The 18,269-nt window shown below is 40.2% G+C and overlaps 1 protein-coding gene across 1 annotated transcript in view; it reads right to left on the reverse strand.

Moving 5' to 3' along the window:
* Positions 1-18,269, reverse strand: part of LOC107109934 (tyrosine-protein phosphatase non-receptor type 4-like) — a gene marked incomplete at its 3' end in the record, with an annotated part of 67,709 nt that overhangs the window by 40,843 nt on the left and 8,597 nt on the right. The window contains exons 2-4 of the mRNA XM_015410645.1: positions 15,191-15,298; positions 1,495-1,537; positions 1,317-1,395 (exon numbers count right to left, since the gene is read on the reverse strand). Of these exons, the coding sequence (XP_015266131.1) occupies positions 1,317-1,395; positions 1,495-1,537; positions 15,191-15,298 (230 nt within the window). The remainder of the gene's footprint in view (positions 1-1,316; positions 1,396-1,494; positions 1,538-15,190; positions 15,299-18,269) is intronic.

Here is an 18,269-nt window from a genome sequence, read left to right on the forward strand (position 1 = left end):
TTGCTGAACTACCGACCTTCCACAGCCTGCAGTTCAGCGTCTTAACCACTTGAGCCACCGCAGCTCCTAATAGTGTATTCCAATATACTATTCTAAATAAGAATATACTAAAATAAAGAGGATGTATAGCCCTTCTTGGTGAGAATACATATGTAAGGACTGAATGAGCTAGGCATATGTAGTGAGATAAGAAAACAATATCTTTGTTAATTCAGCAGTTTCCCTTTCCAGTCTGTTCCTGAAGTTTCTTTATAATAAAACAGTATTGTGAGGTCACCCACTGAACGTCCAAGGAAGGCTGCAGTGTTCTCGTACAGGTTTCTCAGTATTGTGATTCTTGATGTCAGATTTGTGTCCATTTATCCTTTGACATAGTGTTTGACCTGCTTGCCCTACTTAGAGAACTGAAGGGCATTGTTGGCATTTAATGGCATATTTAGACATATTTATGTCTGAGGAATATGTCTGAGGAAATGTGTGCTTGCACGCGAAAGCTCATACCTTGAATAAAACTTTGTTGGTCTTAAAGCTGCCACTGAATTCAAACTCTGTCCTATTTGCAGAGACTTATTGGAGAACCACTCAATTTAGATAGTTTTATTGTATGTATATTACATAAAGATGGTGCTCTCTGGAAAGTTTTTGGGGGCAAGCAGAGACAGGAAAAAAGAAAAGTGAATGTAACACTGTGAGTAATCATATACACATGAATTCTGATTAGCTATTTTCAACATTCCACTTACAACTTATATTGTAACCCACTTCTTCACTTAACAATATGAAAAATAAATTAGGATTAAAGCAGCTTTAGCAAAACAGTGCTCTTACATCACCAGTAGGGAGGGTAAAGGAAGCATTTCATAAAAACAGCCTTTCATTATCATGTGCATGTCTTAGTACATATTAGAGAACTAAGTCAAGTGTAAGAATACAATTTTTAATTAGTAATACATTTAAGAGAAAAAGCCATGCAGACTTTTTGCTATCAGTGTTAAGTATTCTAAAATAATCTACTTGCCATTTTACAAAGTAGTCTTTTCCAATAGATACAACTTAAGGTTTGGCGAGAGAATTGTAGGTAGGTGAGAATATGACAATAGTCAATATAAAACTGTAAAAGTAAGACAATTCAAAATTTCGGGCATTTCTGTCTCAACACTGAAAGTATTGAAGCAAATCTAGGCCTATGGCAATAAAAATATCTAAGGTCTTCAGATACAATCTAATACACATGCATTCTATACCAACTATGGTTGCAACATGTGTAACAGAACATTATTTACATCAATGTAGATTTCAAAAAGAGAGATTGATACCGTGTGTATTCTTCTTGCAGCTTATTAGGATCGCTCACAAAAAACTTGACTCTGAAGTTTAAGCTGTGAGGAGATCCTCCTAAAATTAAATAAAGCCATCACTTTAGATTATTTTTATTTTTACATCCTAAATTAGAAAAATATTTTTATTCAAAACAAATAAAATATGTTTCCTCACTCTTCAGCTGTTTCCTGATAGGCTTATTTGGGTCCAGCCATCTCTGGAGGGAAAGAAAAGATAAATATTATGTGCTTTTCCCCCTCCCAATCAACAGTAAGTCAAACAACCACCTGAAGTTATCAGTATGTTTGCAGTACATGAGAAAACAGGTTATTGTTCCCAAGTTTATAGGATGTCTCAGCGATTGGTTAGTTGGATTGCTTAACTACAACCTATTTGGTCAGTTGGCAACTGGACTCTTGTAATTTTTGTGAGTTTATTGGTACTGATGTATTTGATTTTACTTTTGCATTGTTTTCAATAGAGTTATATTTGTGAATTCTTACTGGTGGAACTTTTAATATGGTTTGGGGGTCTCTGAGATGTAGCCCATTTTCGGAGTTTAACACATTTGGTTACATGCTTAATGACAGCAGCATGTAAAAGCAACCTGAGTCAACTTTTCAAGCAGAAGAAAATCAGGTTTTCTGGATTGTAGCTGCATTGCTCATTCTTTTGATCTATTAAAAAACATCTTTAGAATTTTGCATGCTAATTTAACAAGCCACCCCTATATATATACACAACTATGATCCATAATTCCATTTCATTGTCTGACAAACTGTGTGTGCACACGAAAGCTCACACCTTGAATAAAACTTTGTTGTCTTAAAGGTGCCAGTGGACACTAATTTTGTTCTCTCTCTCTCAGTTCTTTCTACAAAAAAGGAAATGAGCTGAAACCATGAGTAACTATATACTACAGAAATTAAATTCAACCCTAGAGGCAGTATAGAAAGAACTCTGTAAGGTAAGGTCACTCCAGGTACGATGGTTAGATAAAATGGGCTCAAATAAGGATTCTATCATGTCTAACATTTGTCTTGTTCTAGGCACAAACTAGTTTTTCTCCACCTCAGTATGTCACTATTTTCCTTGACCAGTTTTACTCCTTGGCTTAAGCAGTCTAGTTTTGTTTTCAAAGTGTTTCATCTGGAAAATAATGGTGAGTCACAGGGAAAAGCCAAAGCACAGATTTCAGAGTAGCTTTTAAATTTTTATACAGTCAAGACTTATTCAGCTACATCGTCTTTTATGGTGTAGGGGAAAGCCTACAGTGTCCTAAAAGACTACTTCATAAATACTAATCCCTGAGGAGAACACAGCAAGATAATATAAAAGATATACAGGCTAGAGACAAGGTTCAATTAGGGACCCGTTGCAAGATTACACCTTTTAGAGATGTGCAGTCTGATAACTATGAATGATAAAAAAACAGCATGTGCATCCTGCTTAAATATTTTATTTTTAAATTTTATTTTACTGAACTTGTATCAGAGCAGGTTCCATCAATTCCAAAACGAAACTAATTTAAAACAACAAAGATTAAAAGAATGCAATAATCATAAAATACTGTGCAGGATCTAATAAATAACTCAGTAGCTAAAAGAGAACAATAGTGTCATTCCAGGTGGCTGTTCAATCCAACACAATAATGGGAGGACAGCCGGGTGGGGGTGGGGGATGGGACAGGACATGCTGCCTCAACTCAAAGCCCGGCAGAAGAGATCCATCTTGTGGGCCCTGCAGAATTGTAATAAATCCCGCAGGGCCCTGATCTCACGTGGGAGCTCATTCCACCAGGTAGAGACCAGGGCCGAAAAGGCCCCGGCTCTAGTCAAGGCAAGTCAGACATCCCTGGGGCCAGGTACTACCAAAAGGTGTAGACCTCAGTGCTTTACGGGGCTCATACTGGAAGAGGCAGCTCCTGAAGGTATGCTGACCCCTGGCCGTATAGGGCTTTAAAGGTAAGTACCAGCACCTTAAAACAGATCCAGAATTCAACAGGCAGCCAGTGTAGTTCATGCAGCACCGGGTGGATGCAAGCCTGCACAGGCATTGCCATCAACAACCATGCTGCCACGTTCTGCACTAGCTGCAACTTCTGGAGCAGAGTCAAGGGCAGTCCCACGTAGAGAGAGTTACAATAATCCAGCCTGGAAGTGACCATTGCATGGGTCACTGTAGCCAAGTCTCGGGTGGTGAGATATGCAGCCAACTGCCTGATCTGCCTCAGATGGAAAAAGGCAGACCTGACAGTGGCGGTGACCTGGGCCTCCATAGATAGGAAGACATCCAGGAACACCCATAGACTCTTCACCCTCGACACTGGTACCAGTGGAGCCCCATTGAAGGGTGGGAGCCTGATTCTAAGTCCCCTGCGACTCGGGTGCAGGACCTCCGTCTTTGATGGATTTAAATTCAGTTGGCTCTGTTGCAACCATCCAGCCACAGCTTGTAAAGTGCTGTCCAAATCTTCTGGGGCAGAGTCTGGGTGGCCGTCCATCAGTAGACAGAGCTGGGTGTCATCCGCATACTGGTGACACCCTAGCCCATACCTCCAGGTAATGTGGGCAAGGGGACTGTAGTGCTCCTGCCCAGCAGTTATCACCAGACCACAAATACCTCAACGCCAACCCGGCAGGAGATTGGGCTGGAGCCCCTGACAGGCAGAGCACTCAGGACTAATATTAACAAAAACAGGAGTCAACTGAATCTTGCTCCTAGACCACAGTAGGCTGCCACCAGGCTTGCTTCATCCAGGGATGCAAAGCACAAGACAACCCTGCTTTCTTTGGGACATTAAATAGAAATCCAAACCCTCTCCCGAGAGTTAGGAGTTCCATACACACACACACACACACAATGTCTATAGAAATCCAAACCCTCTCCCGAGAGTTTGGAGTTCCATACACACACACACACACAATGTTGGTAGGGCCAAAACAGCAACTAGAAAAAGCCTTCTGCAAGCCACAGACAGAAACACACCAAACAGGTATGTAACTGAAAAGTTTTATCTATGGAGCAAAGCAATACCAACATACAATGTGAACAGAAAATAAAAAATACCTCTAACTAAATCACCTTGGTTATTACAGCACCAGTTACCCACAGGAATTCTTGAAGCACAACAAAGAACAATCAGCCTACAGCAGCTCAAAAGGCAAACCGCAATAATCTCAGTCCATCCGACAGAGTTTCAGGGTTTCCAGATGGCATAACAATAGCTCCCTTTAGCATAACCAGCCAAGGGTCTAAAGTTAGACAAAGAACCCGGTCACACGGGCCAGATATTGCGGGGGGAAGGCGTGGCTAATTGCCCCGGAGGAAACTAACGCGCAGCCGCCCAAGCACACATCCCGGTCGAGGTCCCGTGGTTAGGGGGAGATGCCGACCAGACGGGTATCCTGCAGCACGGCACAGAAGCCGTGCCGCGCGATTGCACTAGGAATCGCTCTTTGTGCGCATGCGCTGTTGGGCGCTGTTGCGCACAACTTCTGGGAACACCTGACCGTAGGCACTAATTACCAATTGGACCTAGCAACCAGGTTCACCTGATCCCAATACCAGTCAGGGAGTTTGACATATGTAAGTAAAGTATTGACAGATGTAATTGACAGCTAAACTAATTGACATTCACATGTTTGGCCATTGCAGGGGAACCCCAATCAGTTTCAGCTGTCCAAGACCATTCCTACTAAGTTAAAAGTTAAAAGAAAACAGTCTTCGTGGTGGCAGTGCTAGGCAACAAAGGCTAATGGTTTGCAGGGGGCCTTATCTGCGCTTCTCAAAACTCAAGAATGTGAAACTAAGCACTGGGCTTCTGCAAGGAACTAAACACAAAATAAACGGCCTGGATTGCACATTCTACCTTTTTCATGACTTTTGCAACTGTTTTGCATTTACACGGTACTTCTGCATCCTCCCCCCCCTCCCCTTACTACTTATATGTCTCTGTCCAGTTTCTTCATACCCTCCATGCATCTGATGAAGAGAGCTGTGTTTCTTGAAAGCTTATGCTACAATTAAGTTTGTTAGTCTTAAAGATGCTACTGGGCTTTTTACTATTTTGCAGCAACAGACTAACACAGCTAACTCCTCTGGATCTAAGAATAAAAAGGATAAGAATAAACTAGGTTCATATATACGTCAAAACTATTTTTTGGTCTTGAATATAGCATTATTTCAGAAAACACTTATATTTATATCATTGTAGTATTATCTAGAACAACCTTAGTTATATTAGTGTGATTATATTATTGCCTCAGTTATCATTATATTGATGGAAAAATAAAAAAGCATTATAGTTTTTTTAATACAAGACACTCATTTTTCATCTTTACTTATAATAAGCATAATAATTTCTGCATTTTCCCCCAAATTCTATGACCGGTCTTTTATTTATATAGTTTGTTGATTTGGCCATAATTGCATATTCTGCCATTTTATCTCCAGTTTTCATTATTTTGGCATTCCTCCGTTTTCCATTTGGCTGCCCATATTATTGTGGCTGCAGTCAACATGTATCTAAAGAACTAATGAAGTGTTCTTTCAATATGGTCTGGCAGAATTCCCAATAGCATAGTCTTTGGTTTCATTTCAAAGTTGATTTTTAAAATCTTTTGAATCTCCGCATGTATATCTTTCCAAAATAGTCTTGCCTTTTTACAGGTCCACCACATGTGGAAAAAGGTGCCATCTGCTTCTTTATATTTCCAGCAAGTCCCTATATAATGCTTGTCCATATTTTTAATATCTTAAGGAGTTATATACCATCAAAAGAACATCTTGTACCAGTTTTCTCTTAATGCTTGACTCACAGTAAATTTTATGCCTCTCATCCCTAAATTTTGAGTCCATTTCATCATACACATTTTACCTTGTTCAGTTTCTGTAGCATATTGGAGTAAACATTTGTAGATTTGTCCTAATAAATTATCTTTCTGTTAAGTAATTTCTTTTTCCTTCAAATTCAGTTCGGTCTCTTATCCGATCTCTGAAAACTTGGGCAGTTTCTTTGAGTCTAGAAATTAGTTGGAAATATACCAACCTTTACATTTTCTTTCCTCCTTCTTTTATTGTTTGCCATGATATAACTTTTCCTTGTGGATTCAGCATATCTTGATAGGTTACAAAGTCATTGGTTTTTATCACATATTTATAATGAGATGCATGTATTGGTGACATTATTGGTCAAGTCTTTGGACTAATTCTTAATTTTAAAGAATCCCAGGTTTTAAGTATACTCTCTGATAACATGAGGTTTTTTGGAGTCTGAGGGTGTGTGTGTGTTTTGCACCCAAAGGAGGTTGTGTAGCCCCTCTGTCTGGTCTGCAGTTTCTAATTTCATTAGTCTATTGTTTGGACATTTAATTTAATCCGATCTGCAATTCAGACGAGGCTCACTGCTTGGTCATATAGCTTAACATTGGGTACCGCCAAGCCTCCTCTTTTTTCCTCCCATCTTGTAACATTTTAAATATGATTCTTGGTTTTTTGCCATTCCATATGAACATATTTATTTGCTTTTGCCAATCTTTCAAAGTTTTCTCATGTATATTAATTGGTATCATCTGGAATTATATATATATATATATATATATATATATATAATTTCTTTTTGATTCTGGGTTTGTCATTTGTTCACATCCTGTAATTTTCTTAATATTTTCCTCTTCTTGTTTTGTTAAAAATCTGGAGATTATTTTTTTCTTATTAATTTTGAATCCCGAGAAAGAACCAAATTTTGCTATTTGTTCTATAACATGTTGAAGCATTATATGTGGGTTAGAAATTGTCCCTTTTCAATCTGAAATCCATCTGTTAAAGTTCCATTTTTATTTTTTTGCATAAATTCCATGTATCCAATTTCCAAATTTAGATCCGCAATCAAGACATTGTAAAACCTTTTATTAAAAAATCCAGGAAAGATTGACAAATGCCTTTTCAGCATTCAAAAAGATAAATGCCAGTTTTTGTCTCTTTTTCTCTACAAATTCAATTGCATCGATCACAAATTGGACATTATCTTTCATAAACCTCTTTGATACAAAGCAAGTCTGGTCAGGATATATTATTTTTGCTGTCCATTTTTTTACTCTTTCTGTCATTATTGAGGTGAAATGTTTGTAATCCACATTCTACAAGATCAGTCTGTAGGACTGGGGTAACTCTGGATCATTATCCTCCTAATAAATCAGAGTTATATATGCCTCCTTGTCATGTCTGAGGTAATATCTTGTCTTCGCTTATTTCATCCATTACCTTTTGAAGTGGAAACATTATTTCTTCTTCCAGGCATTTATAATGCAGTGCTGTTAACCCACCTTTTTTATTTTTGTTATTGCATGTGAAATCTCTTGTATTGTGATATTTTGATTCAAAATATCTATGTTTTCTATTGTAAAGTTTGGAATTGATGCATCTTTAATATATTATTATTATTCTGAATGATTAACCTTCTTGTAAAGTTGTTTTAAAATGGAAGGAAAGAAACTGTGTATTTCTTTTTCTATGTGTGTAATTCCACTTTGCATTTTAACTCCTGTTACCATTTTTCTTTCCTATTCTTTTCTTAGGCAGTGGGCCAAAAATTGTCCAGGTTTATTTGCATGTTCAGAATACTTTTGTTTCATGAATTTTATTTTTTTCCTGCATATCTTTAGTTTGTAACATATCTAATTGGTACTTTAGTTGCTTGATTTCTGTTAAAGTCACCTTCTTAGATTTTTTATGCTGTCCTTCCAAAGTCTGGATTTTTCCATTATTTTTGTCCTTCCTTCCTTCCTTCCTTCCTTCCTTCCTTCCTTCCTTCCTTCCTTCCTTCCCTTCCCTTCCCTTCCCTTCCCTTCCCTTCCCTTCCCTTCCTTCCTTTCCTTCCTTGCAATAGCTATCAGGTTTCCTCTCATAAAAGCTTTGCTTGCTTCCCAGATTGTAGTTACTGAAACTTCATCTATAAGATTCAGTTTTAAAAAATAATTTAATATATCCTCTTGCAGCAAATATAACCTCTTGCAGCAAATGATTGTCATTCAGTCTCCATCTTCTCTTTTGAATTCAATCGTCATGCTGAGTTATTAATAAAGGGTTATGGTCTGCAAAGATTCTTGGTTGCATTTCAGCCTTCTTTAAATTTATAGTTAATGTTTTGGATATCCAGCACATCAATTCTAGAATCTGTTTGATGACTATCAGAAAAGAATGTATAGTCGCTAGAGCTTGGGTTTACAACTCTCCATGCACTGATCAGGCGTAGTGTTTCCATATATCGAAAAACATTTTAGGTAGTTTACCCCACCCCCTTTTTCTATTTATCTCTATTAAAGTCAATTACTCCATTCATATCTCCCAAATCATAACTTCTTCATGAAAGACCAATAGTGTTTGAAAAAAAATCTTGTAAAATTTTTCTTTAGCATTGTTTGGGGCATTAAGTGAAATTAATGTATTATTCTTGCAATCAGGAAATCTGATTTTCAGCATAATATATCTTCCTTCCGGATCTGTCAGTTCTTCTCGCTGACTCGCTGATTTAATATAGAGGAGGGTTTTATTGTATTTAGCCATAGGCCATTACAATCCAAAAACAGAGAAAAATACTATAAAACATAGATAATTATGTAAAATAGAGTACAATCTAAAATATTATGAAACCATAAAACCGAAGTTATGAACGGTTAATTAAATCACAGCATACCCACTAAGATAAATATTAACTAGTACCCCTGGAAACTACGTTGGCCCGTATTTTCTTTGCAGCAAAGGCAAATAGAGCCATACTATAGGATACATTAACATTAGAATCAGCTAACAAAAATACAATCTTCTCAAGGGTCTGAATAAAAGCTTAAAACAGATAAAATACCAGAGAGAAATTTTAGCCTAGGTTGGATATACAATGAGCAATCAAGGATGTAATGGGAAAGATCCTCAATAACGGGAGAGCCACAAATAACATAAGCGATGTTCCTTAGGTGTTCTACTATAGCGGTCAGCTAATACGGCCGTTGGCATTGATTCAAAGCGCAAAACTTCACTGTGAGGTGAAGCAAAGCTGCTGGCTCAGCCTCCCTATGGCTTCAAACATGCTCCCCCCTCCTACACGTGACAAGCAGTTGTCTGTCAGGTGTAGTAGCAGTTGCAGGGTGATTAAAGCCATGAGAGAGCCTGCCCCAGCAGTAACACCTTAGTGATCCTGCAAGCCCCGCCTCCACAGTGGCTTCTAATACTCCTCCCCCCTCCCCCTCCTACACTAGACAGGCACTGCCTCTCAGGTGTAGGAGAGGAGGTGTGATGTTTACAGCCGCTAGGAAGGTTTGCTCAGCAAGGTTACCTTAGCCCTGCTGCTGGCCTAGCCTCTCTGATGCCTTTAAACATAATCCCCCCAACACCAGACGGGCGGGTGTCTGTCAGGTGTAGGAGCAGGACCAGGGTACTTTAATCCATCAGGGACGCCGCCCCAGCAGGATCACCTTAGCAATGCTGCTGGCCTTGCCTCTCTGATGGCTTCCAACACACTCCCCCACCTCCTACACCTAACAGGCGGTTGTCTGTCAGGTGCAGCAGCGGTTGCAGGGTGCTTAAAGCCACGAGGGAGCCTGCCCCAGCAGTAATGCCTTAAGTGATCCTACCAGCCCCACCTCCACAGTTGCTCCTAATACTCCTCCCCCTCCTACACTGGACAGGCAGCTACCTCTGCTGGACCAGATGGCTAGCACAGAACAACAGCTGACGAATCTAAACCAGAGCCTGGTAACTCAGCAGCTCCAACTGACTGAGACTTTAAAAATAATGAAACAAACAGCTGAGAAGGTGAAGGAAATGGACACCAACGCTAAAATTTAAGAAAAAGGTGCAAAAACTGGAAAAGAAACAAGCTTTGGAAGAAACACAACTTTTACAGCTGCAAATGGAGAAAGCAAATTTGGTCCTACGGTTTCAAGGGGTCCCAGAATCAAAAGGTGAGAATCTGAAGCAACTCCTGAGTGAAGCATTAGCCCCAGTTACAGATTTGAAAGCGGAGTATCTTGTAAGCGAAACGGATGTGGTCTACAGGTCCTATCCGTGTACATCAAAAAGAATAATCTGCTTGGGGAAATAGTGGCGAGATTCTCAACGCGACATGTAAGGGATTCTATCCTGAAAGCAACAACAGGAACACCCTTGAAAATCGGGGACAACACCATCAGGATTCTAAAAGATGTTCCATTCGAAATAAGACAAAAGAGAAAGAAATATAAAGATCTAATCCTTTTTCTCCAAACAAACAGCATTGTTTACAGATGGTTAATTCCAGAAGATGTCATTTTCAAAATACAAGATAAAAAAGAAAAGATTGACTCTGTTTTCAAAGCATGTGAGTTCCTGAGAGTCCTGCTGGGAGAGCCAGCCGGGGTCGAGAAGGAAGAAGATGACAGCAAATCCAGTGGCGAATTGGATTCAGTGTCTTCCAACGAGGACTCTCTCTCTGACAAGGGGACGGCTGCCCCCAGGCGTACATATTAGAAAAGATAAGACAAATGAAGGCTGAAGGACTCTGAACTGTGCCTTTAAACTTTAGTTTTATTGGGGGATGCTCTGGCGACTCTCTCAAATGGTTAAAACATTGGATAAAAAGACAAAAAATATAGCATAGCCGACAATGTTCAAAGTAAAACTAGCATTTTAAGATTAACATTTATATAAGCTGTTGTAATGATCTCCTATACTTGGGGTTTTAGTTAGTTGTTGTTATCTTTCCTTTCTCCCTAGATGTAGTTACCCCTTCCTATTTTTTCGTTGTAGTTTTGTAGTCTATTAAAAATGCAATAAAAAATCCGCTCCGGGGGGCCAAAAAAAAAAGGTGTAGGAGAGGAGGTGGGATGCTTACAGCCGCCGGGGAGGTTTGCTCAGCAAGACTGCCTTAGCCCTGCTGCTGGCCCAGTCTCCCTGATGCTTTTAAACATAATCCCCCCAACACCAGATAGGCGGGGGTCTGTCAGATGTAGGAGCAGGACCAGGGTACTGTAATCCATCAGGGACGTCACCCCAGCAGGATCACCTTTGCAATGCTGCTGGCCCAGCTTCCAACACACTCCCCCCACCTCCTACACCTGTCAGGTGCAGCAGCGGTTGCAGGGTGCTTAAAGCCATGAGGGAGCCTGCCCCAGCAGTCTACAGATACGTCCTTCAGTAGAGAAAAAAGTATGTATGTCTCATTTCATTTTTTACACTACAATCTTCTCCATTAGAATTCCTACAACAAATGTTACATTTCAAACTTTACATCATCTGTATGTGGATTTACGGAAGTTAAATACCGTAGCAAAGCATGGGTATCAGGCTAGTGGAGTATATTTCTCTCCATGCCTCTTCATGCCACAGTGCTCTTTCCAAAGAATGGTGCTGTATTGGCTACATTCCCTACTTTAGTGTGGGCAGAAGCAGTCTGACATCAGAGGGCATGGCCATGGCAGCATGCACCAGTAGCCTATTTCAGTTTGCCCATCTCATGAGCACTGCTGGCACACTGTTCCATGCTCAGTGGCTTGTGGTGAAGTTCCTATGGAGTCTGGTGCAATGGCAATGCTCTCTGCACTTTGTTGGGGGTGTTTCCATCACATATCCCATGCTATGCATATACCCTCCACCTTCCACAGTGTATCATTAAGTACTTTTCAAGTGATTAAATATTTGCTGTATTCTTGCACAAGCATTTTAATTATTATAAACCGCTGGAATATGGGCACAAAGTACTGATAAACCATGCTGGCATAAGCAACTCATTGGGATCTTAAGATCAGCCTACTAAACAGCTAGAGTTATGTTCAAAATAATTAAGAAAAAAGACAATATATTTGCGAAATGCAGAATTCATTTTGCACACTCAACTAAACACCCCACTGGTACAGGACAACTGGGAGAGATCTATATCAAGAGCAACAGTCTTTAATTAGCCTTGATTTAAAGTGCCCTAACTAATAAAGTCACTCAACCCCTACCACACTGTGTGACACTGTGCATAGGCCTCTCCTTCTATCATAACATATCATTAAGTACTTTTCAACTGATTAAATATTTTCTGTATTCTTATACAAGCACTTTCATTATTATAAACAGCTGGAAGAATAAAACAGGTCACAGTAAGTCCCCATTACAATCATTAGATGACAGAAATGCATTAACCAAAGCACTGTGATGGGCTACTTAATGAATTTCAGTTTGAGAATTAAGAGATAAAGAATATTAAAAACTAGAAGACAGTATGATACATGAACTGTGTTCCCCAACTACTGAACTTTATTCAGTATTACGAGAATTATGTTATAAAATCTGTTTTAACATTTGGAACAGAACCAACTAATGACTTGTGTTAATTGTAGAAATCTAAGGCATACTTTTAAATTTCATAAATATGCCAAATACCCTGATTCCCCGAAAATAAGACCTACCCCAAAAATAAGACCTAGCAGGATTTCTATGCATTTGTGGTATAATCCCTGGTGTGTCTTCTTGAGAAAAAATAAATATAAGACAGTGTCTTATTTTCGGGGAAACACGGTACTACAGTTATACAAGCTAAGTTATAAATGATGCATTTTTATTGTTAAAGCAATGAAATAAATTTAAGGTTAATAAGAAATTATTGCCTGTATTTTAATTTCCCCTCCAAATTTCTGTTTTTCACCCCCAAAAGTATTTTCATATGGCTTCCAAATGTCCAGTAACTTTACATCTTTACATTTTAACTGTCTATAGTGGGATTGCAAATATAAATCCTGGGGCTTAATGTCGAAGGAGGAGGAGGAGATTGGATTTATATCCCACCCTTCACTCGGAGTCTCAGAGCAGCTTACAAACTCCTTTCCCTTCCCCTCCTGGCAACAGACACCCTGTGAGGTAGGTGCAGCTGAGAGAGCTCTTTCAAGAACTGCCCTTTCAAGGACAACTCTGACAGAACTATGGCTTGCCCAAGGTCATCCAGCAGCTGCCCTTGGAGGAGTGGGGAATCAAACCCGGCTCTCCCAGATTAGAGTCCACGCACTTAACCACGACACCAAACTGATTCCCCAGTGCAGCATACAGAATTCCTTCCATATTCTGGAAAAATTAATCAACTAGGGAGTGACGTTCTTGATAAGGCAAAGGGCTACAACATCCCCCAAATTTTGGTTTGGCTTGCTAGCCAGTGACAGATCCTGGTTGCCATTCATTCCTACCTACCGCCAAGTGAGTATCTGAAAACTCAGGAGAGGGAAGAAAGGCTCTTGTATTAATGGCCTTTGGAGCCGGCAGAATCCATGCAAGTTTGCTTTCACTGCTCTTGCTTGCTCTGAAACTTCGTTTGACATGAAAACTCCCTTCTCCAGACACGGAAGAGCATGGGGCTCTTACCAGAGGACCAAGGCTGCTTTTCCTTTCAAGCTATCAATCTGATTCTGTGGAAACCTGGCCGAAAGTCATCAACAATGAAGGTACTCAAAAGGGACACAGACAATCAGAATGAACAGCTAACTGAAGACCTTACACTCTGATACCAAGTACTAATAAAATGCACAGAAAGCAGTAACTTAACAGCAGGTTCAATTAACCCTGAAAAGACCTTTTTGTACCTGCGCACATGATCATTGCTACTCAACTCTATTCTTAATAGAGGTAACTGAAGACAAGAGGGAGGGAAAATAGAATAAAATGTGAATTACCAGATTCAGGTCTGGTTTTTCTTTCCTTTTTGAAATAGGTAACACTTGCACAGGCCAAAGAGCTATAAAAGTTACGAACTTACTAAGAGACTGCTTCAACATAAGCAACATGGTAACAGTGGGGGGGGAAGGAACAGATCTGATATAATAATAATGAAAAATTTCAGAACACAATAGTATGTATAACAATGGACAGAACCAAATTTAAAAATCACCGTTACCATTTTATTCTTCACACTCTAATGAATGCAGTAACATGACATTACTATAATCCAGGGGTCGTTTCGTAGAAAAAGAGCTAGGGGAACTCATTAGCATATGCCACACCCCCTGACATCACCGGAAGTGTGTCATAAGGCCACACCCCCCCGCCCCCAACGGTCCTAGCCGCTGCCGCCGGCCTTGCAGCTCCACTGTCGAGCCCCATGAGGGGCCCGGCGGTGGACTTGCAAGGCCGGTGGGAGTGCAAGGAAGCCCCACGAAGGCCCTCCCTGGCCCCAGGCAGGCAGGGGTGGGGAGAGGCAGGGAGGAAGCAACTTACCCTCCCTCTTCTCCTGCCTCCTCATGGCTGAATGAGGGCCGGAAGCGGGGCGGCCAGAAGCAGGGGGCGGGGCTTCATCATGTGCCCCGCCCCCGTACTTCACCCGGGGGAACTGCGATCCCCCCCGAAATGACCTCTGCTATAATCTATATTTGAATGTCAAGCTCCGGTTTTCTATCTTCAGTGAAAAGTGCTGTTTTTGCTTTAACACAGCCTATTTGTGAACACTGGTTATATGCTGAATGAACAAGCACTACCAAGATGTGCAAACTTTGCTTAGAAGTACTTGTATTGTAATGTTCCTGATAAATCATGGAAGAGAGGGGACATACTTCCAGAAAAAAATTAGAATGCTCCAACTTCTGGAACATTGTTTCCCAGATTGCTTCAGGGGTAGAAAGTGAAAAAAAATCCCGCATCGGATATCAACAATTATCTGAAAGTGTTCAGAATGCAGCTTTTCTCACACCCTTATTCTCCAGTCTCCTAGTGTTCAGAATGCAGCTTTTCTCACACCCCTATTCTCCAATCAACCATCTGAAACCAAATAAGACCCAGACCAAGTGGGCTACCTGAGAAGCAAAATTTAATCTCAAACATCAAAAGAACAGCAAATAACCAATTCACTTAGAAAATATATTCGGCTTACCGGGTTGTCAGTTGAATCATCAGCCAATTGTAAACCAAAATAGTCTCTCTCGGTCAGGTCAAGATGCTTGAAAACTACGTCCAACAGAACTTGCCCCTGATCGTGTTTCTGCAGGGAAAAAGTGCCTATGAATGAAAATCTGTCAAAATGAAACCAACATTTCAAAGCACTACTGAAGAAGAATGCCTTGCCACCTCCCTCCCTCTCCCAAGCCAATAAAGTAAGACGTGGTAAAGCAAATGAGTACCAACATTACTTCCTGAGAAACCTTAACCCTTTTCAACCACACATATTTTATTCTGCAAAATAGCTGTTCCTCCTTCAACTCGTCCCAAAGTTTAATTATTGCCAGTGATTTCCTCCTCTTTGAGCTCAAAAGAAAGCTTATCCATACCATGTAAACAGACCCATTCCAATTCCTGTACCAAATAAGTCTATTTGAATCTGTGTTCAGGAGGAGTGGACAAGATTTATTTTGAAAACTGCAATTAGACCAAAGGAACATATGTATTTACCAGGTATAATAGGAATATTTATCTGAACAAGTGTGGATTTTTCAGATCTTTGTTTCTGAAAGCTGAAAGTTTATTTTGTTTTCCCCAAGCAGAGGCTTCAACAGAATCTGTCTTGCCCTTTGGGGGAAGTTGTAAACTAATATGATAAGGAGCTAAGATCCACAGAGATACAATATAACCAAAGTGTGAGCTATTTTTCCTCCCAGAACCAAGAGTAAAAATAACTAACAAACTTTAGTAACCACAGCATTGAATGGAACCATATTTATTACATCCCTTAATGACTCTGAGGCTAAAGGGCCACATGTACATAAGTGAACTTTCAAGAATTCACAGCCAAGAAAAAGAGAACACTTCCTGCAATCTCTGATAGGAACAGATGACTTTTTCCAAAAGATTTTAACCCATTTCTTCGGCAATCAATTTTTATCCCCCCCCCCCCAAAATTAAACCTGCCTTGTTCAAATGAATGCATCCTAGTATATCCCACAAATTTAAAGAGTTTCTCCACTTCCACTATATTACAATGCCACCTTGTAGCCACAAGAATGCTCGGTAAGTCTGCCCCTGCCAATAAAAATGTCTCTTCCTCCCACGCTTCATAGGTTTGCTTCTTAACCACTCCCTTTGTCTCCTTCATACATTCCAGACACTGTGCCTCCTTTCACACCACCTTCTATGCTCTGGCTTCCTAGCCAAGCGATTTATGCAGAACTTCCTTTCTCTGCACAACGCTGAAGACCAACCAAGCGGTGCACCATTTTATGTGTAAGGGTGACTACACAATAAGTTTTCCCTTCTCATCCTTCCCCTGCATTCTACAGCTCTGACATACATACCCTCCTAGAACCTGTTTTCCACAACTCTCTCCGGTAAGGTATAATTATCTCCATTGATACAGCCTGTTGATTACAAAAAGTGAAGAGGTGGCAAAGCCGACCAATGTTCTGAGTCACAATTTTAAAGAGGTGCAGGATACACACATCCACCACACAGAAATATGAACAGTGTACTTACTGTATCATAGCTAGTTAGTCAAATTAATCAAAACACTGTACAACACAATATTAGAATTAGATTTACTGAACTTCTCACTCAGAAGAGAATTGGGAGGAAGGGACCTGTCAACTGATCAAGCTGTTGTGAGAGGGGAAAATGCAACAGAACTTCTGCAGTCAGGTACAAAACTGGATAACAGTTTCCCCAACCATATTCCACCACATGGCTTCCCTACTGAAAACAATGGGATTCTGTTCTCAGTAAACATGCATAAGATGGTATCCTATTCACACTTACTCGTAACTGTTAGAACACGAGTCCAGTGGCACCTTTAAGACCAACAAAGTTTAATTCTGTGTATAAGCTTTTGTATACATGCACACTTCTTTAGATACACTGAAACACGATTCCTCAAGCTTTACATATAGGTATAGAGTGAGCGAGGGGGGGTTAAGTTGCCAGGAAGGGCTAATTAAGAGTCAAAATGCATAAGTACAGCTAAGATTGGAATAAAACAGTTGGTAAGATCTGTGAATAGCAGCAAATTGACAAACAGATAATAAAAGAGCTGACAACAGATGTGAGAACTAAGTTTGAATCCAATGACACCTTTAAAACCAACAAAGTTAAATCTGGATAGAAACGAGAACTAAAGCATGTGTAGTGAGATAACAACCCAATATCACTGTTAAGCCCTGGAGGTTCCATTGTCCTGAGTGTTGTAATAACTTGTAATTCAGAAATCTCTTGTTTGTTTGTTCCTGAAATTTCTTCGCAATAAAACAGCTACTTTGAGGTCCCCCAATGAGTGCCCTGGGAGGCAACATTAATGGGAAATGCCATAATCTAAATCACACCTCTTCTTTGTGCTTTTCTAGGAAGCAGAGACATGCAGGAAGCAGAGACAACATCAAAAGCACATGCATCTTCCGACAGTGGAGATGCTCAAAGTCCACTTTATTTAGACATTTATACCATGCTCTCCTCAGAGACATGCAGGAAGCAGAGACAACATCAAAAGCACATGCATCTTCCGACAGTGGAGATGCTCAAAGTCCACTTTATTTAGACTTTTATACCATGCTCTCCTCACCACTGGGGACCCAAAGTGGCTTACAACATTGCTCTTTCTTCCCGCCGGGCCCTCTGAGAAGTTCAGAGAGGCCTGGACCACTCCCAGCTTTATATATATATATATGTGTGTGTGTGTGTGTGTGTATATATATATAGTTTTATTAGTCTATATAAAGAAAGGGGGAAAGGGAAATGAAGGGGAAAGGAAGAATACAGAGTTATATATATTTTAAAAAGCCAATTTAATGTTCTTCATGCAAATCTTAAGAACATAAGAGAAGCCAATGCTGGATCAGGCCAATGACCCATCTAGTCCAACATTCTGTCACACAGTGGCCAAAAATACCAGGTGCCATCAGGAGGTCCAGCAGTGCGGCCAGGACACCAGAAGCCCTCCCACTGTTGACCCCCCAAGCATCAATAATACAGTGCATCACTTACCCCAGACTGAGAGTTCCTGTCTATACACCTTGTGGCTAAGAGCCACTGAT

The sequence above is a fragment of the Gekko japonicus genome, unplaced genomic scaffold, assembly GCF_001447785.1.
Source record: "Gekko japonicus isolate JY-2015 unplaced genomic scaffold, Gekko_japonicus_V1.1 scaffold4367, whole genome shotgun sequence".
NCBI classification, from domain to species: Eukaryota; Metazoa; Chordata; class Lepidosauria; order Squamata; family Gekkonidae; genus Gekko; species Gekko japonicus.